Source organism: Trachymyrmex septentrionalis, unplaced genomic scaffold (genome assembly GCF_001594115.1).
Source record: "Trachymyrmex septentrionalis isolate Tsep2-gDNA-1 unplaced genomic scaffold, Tsep1.0 scaffold91, whole genome shotgun sequence".
Classification (NCBI taxonomy): Eukaryota; Metazoa; Arthropoda; class Insecta; order Hymenoptera; family Formicidae; genus Trachymyrmex; species Trachymyrmex septentrionalis.
This window is the reverse complement of record NW_017306102.1, coordinates 212,291-223,636: the sequence shown is the minus strand read 5'-3', so window position 1 is coordinate 223,636 and position 11,346 is coordinate 212,291. Positions and strand designations below refer to the sequence as shown.

General features: G+C 31.7%; 1 protein-coding gene across 1 annotated transcript in view; it reads left to right on the top strand.

The window, feature by feature from the left end:
• Window positions 1-9,255: 9,255 nt before the first annotated feature.
• The window catches only part of LOC108756042 (DTW domain-containing protein 2), an 18,853-nt gene continuing 16,762 nt past the window's right edge, over window positions 9,256-11,346 (top strand). Inside the window, exon 1 of the mRNA XM_018499591.1 lies at window positions 9,256-9,473. Within this exon, the coding sequence (XP_018355093.1) occupies window positions 9,391-9,473 (83 nt within the window). The 5' untranslated portion in view covers window positions 9,256-9,390. The remainder of the gene's footprint in view (window positions 9,474-11,346) is intronic.

The window sequence follows — 11,346 nt, the reverse complement described above, 5'->3', positions numbered from 1 at the left end:
GCATTTTTCTTCAGATGAAACGCGAAGTGGATGGAAAATCGAATATGCTCTTTTGTAATTGCCATCGTGAACACTACTGATTTTTGAGGTTATGTGCATCAAACGCCAAACCGTATCGCATTTCAGGAGGTTAAATGTTACTGTTTTAAAACCCCAAAAGGGCGGGAAGATATATAAAATTTAAATTGTTATTTCGGTTGTATCAAATCTAAAGCTCAGAACTTTTTTGTACACCTAATATATATATAAATCAGAATAATATAATATTAACGAATTCATTACATAAAGATAATATTTACATTAATAATAATAATACTAAACAGTAATAAGTAAAATTAAAAATAATAATTGATTAAATATTATATGAAAATTATAATTGAATAATTATATATGAAAGAATATGTTAATATATTGCATGAAAATTGTAATTAAATGTGAAATTGTAATTTAATAATATACATACACAAATGCATATTTCATTATAAGAATACTTTATCGTATACAAATATAACAGTATTTACTGTATCTACACAATATAGCATCTCTGAAAAAATTTGATTTAATTTTTTAGTAAAACTTAATTTTATTAATTACATTTTATGGGAAAGAAATCCAGCTAATCTAACCTAATCTAACCTGCAATTTTAACTTACTGAAGACAGCCATATTCCTGATTGGAAACCGACGCATGCGCATTAAAAATTGGAAACCACATAAAAAGTTCAATGTCCATATTATATTGTAAAAAATTTACTAGATTTATACACAATAGAGATATCAACAGCGTCAGAGCTGTGTGGCAGAACGAAAATCTATCAACTCAGAGGAGAGACCAGGTGAGAGACTGAGATCAAGACAAAGAATGCCCTGATATTTGTCTCTGTTGTCGTCAATTATTTACAGTATGTACTTATACTATGGTCAGACACTGTAAAGCCAGCAGCACGATGCTTGTTTTCCTGCTAGATTGCTAGCTGGGTTAGAATCTTATCACCGTATTGGCTGTGATGCTGGCACTAACAGCCATATACTTGACTGTAGTTGATTCTTACTTTTGATCCGGATTAAACATGGAACTAAGAATCTGAATGGACTAAGAATGAACGGAGCGTATTCAAAGAACTGTAAAAGTATTTAAGAACTGTATAAAGTATTTAAGAGTAACTACATCGAAAGAGACAACATACCTTAATACGAACTAAATCACGTGGATATCTGTTACATCCATCTACAGACATGTTACATTTATATGCAGAAATGCCGAAAAAGCCATAAAAACGCAGTTGAAAAATTACGGTAATTTACTAAGAAATAAAAATCACAACAAAACAACAATTTGTAAATAAAATAATACAAGAATTTATAGGCAGCAATATTTTTGAGCAATTAAATGACCACATATAATTACTGATTTATATGATACGTAGGCTGCTAGAAAAGTTTCTGCAAACAATATGAAAAAAAAAACATGTAAAATTCGATAAATGGCTTTATTGTTTTTCTTTAAGATCGATACATTTTTGCATACGCTCGAACCAATTTTCGAAGCATTTTTCCCACTCTAAGGCTGTAACCTCAGAAATCAGTATACGAAATGTTTTAATAGCTGTTTCAGGCGACTCAAATCGCTCACCACGCATCTTATTTTTAATGTTTGGGAACAAAAAGAAGTCATTAGGTGATAAATCAGGTGAATACGGACAATGAGTCATCAATTCGACATTATTACTGGATAAAAAATCAACGGTTTGACGTGCTGTGTGACAGCTCGCGTTGTCATAATGAAGGATGATGCGACGATTTCGGTTTGTTCTACGCAATTCATTTATGACTTCTGGCAAACAAATTGTTGTATACCAATCAGTATTTACTGTCTTTCGATCCTCTAAAGCCACGGTTGTCACATGTCCGGTATAACCGAAGAAACAAGCAATTATTTGTTTGGCAGCACTGCGTGAACGAACAACTTTTTGTTGGTTTCGGTTCATTTTGAAATACCCAAACAGTGGATTGTTGTTTACTTTCGGGCTTATACGAATAGATCCATGTTTCGTCCCTAGTAATGTTGTCCCTAGTGATGTTGTAGATCAAATTTGACCGACCTCGGTTGAATTTCTTGAGCATTTCTTTGCCCTATTTAACACGAGCCTGTTTTTGAGCTTCGGTCAAATTGTGTGGGATCCAACGACTGCAAAGTTTCCGTACGCTCAAGTGATCATGCAAAATCGTATATATTGCTTTCATGTCAATGCCTAAGGATACCTGAATCTCGCGGTATGTTATATGCCGGTCTCGCTGAATCATTTCACACACAGCATCAACATTAGTGGCAACAACAGATGGACAACGTGGATGGACGACCTTCACGGAATTCATCACTAAGAAAGGTACGTCCACGCTGGAATTCGGCAAACCAATTATAAACAGTCCTATTGGATGGTGCTTCATCCCCAAAAGCCAAATGAAGTCGATCGATGCATTGTTTCGGAGTTAGATTACATTTGTAATCGTAAAAAATCATTACCCGAAAATTTTCACGCGAAATTTCCATTTTCTTACAAAAGAACTTCTTTTAAAATACTATGCAAACGAAACTAGTTGGCTTGGGTACAAACTGTCAATTGAATTATAGGTTAAAAACATCTAATTTTACGGATATGATAGTAGCAGAACGTTGGCGCCACTGGAAGTACTAGATTGCAGAAACTTTTCCAGCAGCCTACGTATGTAATTTTTGGCTTTATAAATACAGCTTATCTACACACATTGTATAGATTCTCGAAATTTATATAATGTAAATTTACATTTTTTAAGCGTTATTCTTATATTATTATACATATTCAATTATGTATAATCACCGACGAGATATTATTAAAGACTGTCAACCCTGGGCAAATTTCTGGCAGTATAAAAAGGGCCGGAGGTAATTAAACGCTGATATTATCGACAATTGATATAAATTTGCTATTATTAACATAAATATTTGGTTTATACATTATAAAATTCATGATTTTTTATTACATAAAGGTTCCATAAATAAATACGTATACTTGTAAAGCTATAATATTCTATATATTGCGGAAAAATTACAATTTTTTATCTGCAGTTATCATCTCTATTGATAATCAAACTTTAACGATAGCACTGAAATCACTATTTTAATGAAAAATTGAATGTTATTGAGTTCTAAATGCATAAATGTGTCCACTAATAAATCATAAAATTAATATTTTCAGTTTTTAACTCTTAATTACTTCAATATTCACAAGGATGCCAACTCCCGTAAGGATCTCTCTAAGGTCGGTCTAATCTATTATAAGTATCTCGTCGATGATAAAGGGTGTCCCAAAATTAACGCAAGATTTTAATTAAATAGAAAACACAGTTTTTAGTCTTTTGATTGTTATTTTTTTACTGAATCATAAAGTACATAGGATAGGGTTATTTGTGGAATAACACATCGGGCAAATGGCCTCCACGGCTTTGCATGCACATACGCACTCGTTTGTCGAAATTTTCCATGACCATTTTGCATAAATGTGGCTGAATTTCGTTGATGCAGTGTTGAATCTCCTCCTTTAATGCACGGGTGGTTGTGGGCTTGTTGACATAGACCTGTGATTTCAAATAACCCCATAAAAAGAAATCTAATAGTATTAAATCACACGATCTAGAGGGCCAATTCTGGCGATTAACAAAGCCATCAAGGTAAAAATGTGCTTCATCGCTTAGGATGATTTTGCTCGAAAAATCAGCATCCATTTGTTGATGTTCAATAATCCATTTTCACGCTCCATTTTCACTAACCCTAAACTGTCAGCTGTTAAATTGTTTTTTTTTTTGGGTTGCCAACATTTTAGTGCACAAATGGCGGCAAATTCAAATCTTGCGTTAATTTTGGGACACCCTTTATAATGCAAGTTGTATGCTGATTTTATGTGTAAAGTAATATACACGATATATAAATAAAGTAAAGCGTTTAATAATATATTTTATTACTAAAAAATAAATTAGTCTATTTTATATTGAAATTTTGTAATGAAAGATATCAATAGAGATTTTCTGCAAGACTGAAGGGTATTTCTTTCTTTATGAATATTATAATTATATGAAAACACTTCTTTAATTATTAAATAAGTTATTTTATGTTAAATGTATGTCTACACATTTTAATTTGCCAAGTAGAAGTAATTCTTATGAACGTATGTGTGTGCGCGCGCGCGCGCACGCACACACACTTTAAGGTTAACGAGTCTTATCCTAGAAAGAGATAGCGCTACATCCCCCTTACGGATTTACCATCCAAATTGCCTTGCGCTCCGTCCATAGATTCTTAGATCCATGTTTATCTTAGGTCCATGGGATTAAACCCTCGTGGAAACTAGGCCAATGATAGGAAATATATAGGTCTGTAGTTTACATCGTGCACTTGATGCAGGTACTAACTAGTAACTTTTTATTAAATTATTTTAATTTCAGTAATATATTTAAAGAATGATGTATGTACTAAATTAATACAATATTCATCATAATAATTGCTTACAGGTCACATGTATGTATGTAGTATGTGTAGTAGAAATTAAGGATCCTTTAGTAAGGGATGAGACAACGCCTGTGCAAAAACTGCGTATTGGTCGCCGCCATTCGAGAGACACTTCCGCGTGCTTTGTAAAAAAGTTGTTTTGTATGTCTTTATATCCCACGATATCGATTGAGCCCAAAAATTTATGAAATAAATGTATAAAAGTAAGTATTACATATTAAAAAGAAGAGGTTAATACTGACCTTGTAACAATTCGTAATTTTTTTGTTGACAATTCGTAATTTACGAAATTATTTGAAGTAAAATTTATTCAAAAATTGATGTCTAACCTAGAAACCGAATTAAATTTTATTGGCTTGATGCATTTTAGAACATCAATTATGCAGTGCTCCTAACTGTAAAAATAGTAGTAGAAATTATAATAATTTGAATATAGTATATTTCTTCTTCTTACATTAAAAAAGCCTGTGTTACATCTCTCATATACTTGTGGTGCGCACGCTGATTATTCAATTGCCACGAACATATGGGACCTACAGTTTTAATGCTGGTTCCGAACAGCGGATTTTTCGAGACATATTTCGGTGGTGATATACTCTCGAGAGGTTGCCGGTTATGTCTAAGAGGAGACACAAGTGTAAATATTTTGATTCCTATCGGGATCGAACCCGGCTCGATTCTCTGGCATGATAGACCAGTGCGTTGTCTGCCATGCCACACTCGCGTTTATAATATATATTTAATACAATATATATTTCATTTCTCTAAATTTCTATATAATAAAATTATTAAGAAGTATCGTTGAGAATAATTAAAAATACTTGTACGGCATAAACCTTAATTTGTATGTATTTATTTTGAATGTAGTTATTATTAATTAATATTAGTATTACTATTATTATTTGTTAAAATTTAATTGAATCTGAAACAAAAAATTCTAAAATTTTTGTATATAGTAATGAAAATAATAAATAAAATTAATAATATATTAAAATGTATTATTCAATAGAAACAAAATGTTATGGACACAACTTTCATATGTATAATATAGTTTGTTTAAAGTTAAAATGTTAATATGTATGTTTTACGCCCTTATAATCTCTTTAATGGTGACATGTAAATGTATATTTATTATATGTAATATATATGTTAAGTAAATGCATGTAATGATAAGAATATTATATAATAGTAGAAATTTAAACATAAATAATATTATTAATTATTAACATCATTTACATTATTTCCGAATATAATTACCGAATAAACAAATTCCGAATAAAATTTTACACAATATAATTTTAAGTTAGAGCATAGTTTAAAATTCTTTCTGACCCTCGAATGGCGGCACATTCGGCGTGTTGTCTCATCCCTTATTAGAGAATCCCTAGTAGAACATACGTGTGACCTGTGATCACATGACAAATCCATACTTACAACTTTTCAAATAACCGCAAGGCGTGATGGTACTAAAATCACGTCTACCGGATTTTCCATGGGTTTTCCTATACTGTTTCGAGCCCACTTTCAGACCTCGAGTTTGATCTCCTTATTACTCCACGGACACCAATAAATGATCACGTAACTGAATTTTTCCTCAATTTATCCACTATCGTGTCGCCAGCGACACCCTTGAAAAGTTTAATTAATTCAACTTTTAGCGACATCGCTCTTATGCAAAGATTTAAACATGGAACAGCAGAATGTAAGTATAATAAGGATATTTACTTAAGCTATATCCAAAACATCCTTTCCGAGGAAAATTTTACTCGAAATATTGTATACGTTACATGTCCTATATATTTCGAATACAATTTTCCTTGGAGAGGACGTTTTGGAATGTAACCTTAGAATACGGATGTCATCGCAAAACTTGATAAAAATATACTCATTTGATTCGTTTCCATTTGAAATGAGAGAATGTAGTAGAATTAAGTAGAAAAATGCCAGACAATCTGCCTTATGAAGCGATTATTCAGGTTAGAAAAATGAATTTTCTTTATCTGAATAGTTAATAGAGCTGCATAATATGTAAATGTCACCCAAGGGTCCTCATGTATTATCTTATTATTCAATGATAAACACAAGGTAAAAATGATACATAAAGGGTGTCTCAAAATGATCTGACATTTTAAATTGCGCGCCATTTTTTTTGCAACGAACGTAACGTACTAATCTTTAACAACTGGCATCAGGAAGTATTGAGGTTTAGTCATGGAGAATTACACGATCGAGCAACGCATAGAAATTGTGAAAATCCACTACAAATATCAAAGACGAAGTTTCATGGTCGTGTTATTTCGCGCCGCGGCGATGTGAATTGACCACCAAGATCGTGCGATTTGACGCCATTGGACTTCTCTCTTTGGGGTTTTCTGAAAGGAAAAGTGTATGCCAATGATCCACAGACCATTCCGGAGTTGAAGGAAGAAATTAGACGTACCATTAATGAAATTAGTCCGCAATTATGCCAAAATGTCATTGAAAATTTTGTCAAAAGAATGAACGTTTGCAAACAGAGTCGAGGCGGCCATTTATCGGATATTGTGTTCCACATATAACCTCCATGTTTGTACTTTATATTAAACTAAAAACATGTGTACTTTTCAAATAAATAATATGTTTTATTAATAAATTAAAATGTCAGGTCATTTTTAGACACCCTTTAGAAGCATTCGGGTAATGTTTCCAAACGTAACCCAACTTTAACATTTAATAATTTGCTTCATGAAGCATACTATCACGTTTTTCTGCCAGATTCTTTCATTTTGAGTGAAAACGTGTCGAATAAATATATTTTTATCAAGTTTCGTAATAATGTCGGTATTCTAAATAATTATCACACTAAATAAATAAATACAAATTTCTTATTAATAAAAAATTTGTTGCGTGCGATTTTATTTCATTTAATTTTGATTATTTTTATTTTTATTTCCAATTTAATTTATATCGACTTTTCTTTATAATCGCTCGATACATTATACTAATTTAATTATTGTATTATTAAATTATTACTATTTATTATTATTATTTAATTATTATATTATTTGCGATAATTTCATGAAGTTTTCGCTGTTGTACATTGCAGTGCATTAATTCGCTGGGTCATAGTAGTGACCCGACTTATCGACGTTTATTTTCTACTCAAATACTATCAACTTTACAGAAAAACTACAAGAGACAAAAATCATTTATTTTTTTCTCATAGAACTTTGACGAATTTTTTCAGAATTTTTTATAAACCTTTTATTATTGCATTTTCTTATTTTCAATAAGTCGGGCTGCTACTGACTCAGCGAATTAATACACTGCACTGTACGTACTTGTGGCATATGTGAAATGATCATGGATGAAAAAAACATTTTGACTTATGGGTGTATAAAAGCATATAACCGGTTATTTGTTGATAATTTTTTAATAATAATTTTTTTAAAATTCATGTTCACGTTATCTTTCAAATGAAGATCAACCCAAAATCTTTTTTTTTATTTTCTTTTTAAATTTGTATATTTATTAATGCACATAAATACTACTAGTCTATTTTGCCGTAATTTCGCTTTATTTTTATTGTGCATAATCGCATTCACTTGACAGGTCCAATCGTAATATCGTTTTTGATATGACATTTTAGACTTTACACAACACAATTAATATAATTACTGTCAAAAATTTATCACTGTTAGCCCATTTATATGAGCGACATTCGAGGTTAGCGACATATAAAATCACGTGATTCATATGTCGCTGAATATGAGCGACGAGCGACACTATGAATACATATCTTAACGAATCAAAAGCAAGAACAAGAAATTGTATTGAAGAGTTTTAGGGGCTTCGCACAATAAAAGGAACAAGGAACAGAGAACAGAGAATAAGAATTTCAACCTGTCAGAAACTGTGTATTCCACAATACGTGATTTCTGATAGGTTGAAATTCTTATTTTCTGTTTTCTGTTCCCTATTCCTTTTATTGTGCGGAGCCCCTTACATAGTTGCAAAGCTGCTTTCTCTGCAGTCATTACTATTTACATGAATGCGTATGGATAGTACTGTCGTTTTTTTGTTTTATGACTCCAGCGCAATGTTAGTCGCGCGCGACACGCGATATTCAATGACAATATACCTTTAGAATGAGAACATCGGTAAAAGCTGTACACTCATTGGATATCGCGTGTTGCGCGCGATAAATATCATGCTGGTATGCCGGAGGCATTAAATTTTCTTCCTACATTTTGTGCGAAATGACTTAGGGTGCGATTACATGGAGCGCGGTATGCGGTACAGTAACTAATAGTAATTAACTAGGCAATTAGGAAACCGCGTATTACGTACCGCCTATTTCTTTCGTTGATATTACATGGAGCGCGGTTTACATGCGGTTTGCGGCACGGGCTAGTGACAAACTCACATTAGATTGAATTGTTTTCAATATATTAACTTATTTTTATGGCATATTTTATCGATACTCTTATTTTTTAACAGATTTACATAATAATTGTGTTTAAATCAATTAATTCCATTAAAAAGTCTATAGCGGTGTATAGCAATGTGAGTTTGTTACTAGCCCGTGTTCCATATAATATCAGTAAAATAGACGGTACGTGGTACCATGATTCCAGTATGACATGGTACGCGGTTTTCTAGTTGCCTAATTAGTTACTATTAGTTACTGTATCGCGTATCGCGCTCAACGTAACCTTACTCGCACCCTTACTCAGTTTTCGCTATAAATATTATGATTCTGATGTATGATGATTACAAAACGTGACACTTGTACTGTTTTGATCACGTCATCTAACATTACAGTATATAATTGTTAAATAATCTTTACTTTTCATGAATCACTTGTCATGAATGAGGATAACGTGTGGAGTGAACTAGCGAGCATTCCTGCCGATCCCCCTGAGACAAGAGACAAATGTCAACAATGCAAGCAAGTGCCAACAAATTCTTGCCCAATGTTATAAAGGATAGTAATTATGAAGGAGACAAGCTTAATCACAAAAATCAATGAAATTAGGCTTATTCGAGGCGTTTTTATATAAAATGAAAGAATCTAACAGAAGAAAAACGTTACTCTTTGCCCCATGAATCAAGACATTAAAGTTGATTATTCAGGTTAGGAAATATGTTATAGCCACGCAAAAGTATATAAGCATGCGATGAGGTCACTTCTTCCACGATCCGTGACCTTTTACGCATGTGTTTAATTATTTGTTGATGAACTATTCTCTGCTATAATTTAAGGTAATTATTTAGTTTAGCATTCACAGCTATAAAATCAATGAAATTAGACTTATTTGACGCGTTTTTGCATGAAATGAAAAAATCTGGCAAAAAAAAAGCGTCGCTCTGCTCTGTGATCCGAGATATGGTAATTATTTAGAATATCCCTCCTTCCTCCTTACCTCAAATCTTAATAAAAATACACTTATTTGTGTTTTCACTCAAAACGAAAGAACCTGGCAAAAAAAAACGCGGCGACCTCGTGAATCGAGTTATTAAGTGTTAAAATTGGAGACTTTAGAGATTAAGATATCTATCATCTCGATTCGATACAGTTCTATGTATACGTTTTGCATTAATTACACAAATTCACTGCTTTAAAAACACATTTATTGCTTTAAAAACACAAATTCTCTGCTTTACAAACACAAATTCACTGCCAATGCAAAGAATTTGTGTTTGTAAAGCAGTAAATTTGTGTTTGTAAAGCAATGAATTTGTGTTTTTAAAGCAGTGAATTTGTGTTTTAAAGCAGTAAATTTATGTTTTTAAAGCAGTGATTTTGTGTAATTAATGCAGAATGTATATATAGCACTATATTAATTCGAGGTGACAAATATCTTTACCTATGAAGTCTCCAACTTTAATGCTTAATAACTCGATTCACGAGACCGACCGCGTTTTTTTGCCAGATTCTTTTGTTTTGAGTGAAAACATGTCGAATAAGTATATTTTTATTAAGGTTTCAGGTGGGGGAGAGGGGGGTTATTCTAAATAATTACCTAAGATATTAAGTGTTGAAGTTCAGGACTATTGAAGTTAGGAAATCTATCACACTGACTTAATATAGCGCTATATGTACGTACTTTGGTCAATATTTATTTAAAATTGTTATCTCACTTCCGATTTTAATGAAATAAGACTCATTCGACGCATTTTCACTGAAAACGAATGCCTGCTCTGAAACCCTTCGTACACATACAGTGAGAGCAAAAAGTATTCGTACAAGGAATTTTTTTATAAAACAAATTTTATTTGTAGAAAATAAACATTAATTAACAATTTTATACAATGAATACATTCTGTTCTAACATAAGGAAACGAGCTTCGCATGTATTCCTGATTTTAGAAGCTAAATTTACCGACTGTACAAATACTTTTCGAGCATTCAAATAATATAATTTTTAATTTTCGCTTATTTTTTAGATTATGTTTTTTATAATTATAGTAATACACATCATTTTGGTATATATAATTTTAAGAAACATACATTATTTTATTCTTTATGAATAAATTATTAATTACTCATCAAGAAATGATCATCAAATAATGTTGAATCGATGTCAAATGGTGTTGAAATCATCGTATCGATGTCGATTTGACATCAATTCCATGACTCATTTCTTGGTGGATAATATTTACTTTTTAAAAATAAAGTTTTTAAAAAATATTTTCTTTGTACGAATACTTTTTGCATTTACTGTATGTTCACTGCTTTAAAAAATACAAATTCACTGCTTTAAAAACACAAATTCACTTCTAATGCAATAAACTTTTGTGTTTTTGTAGCAGTGAATTTG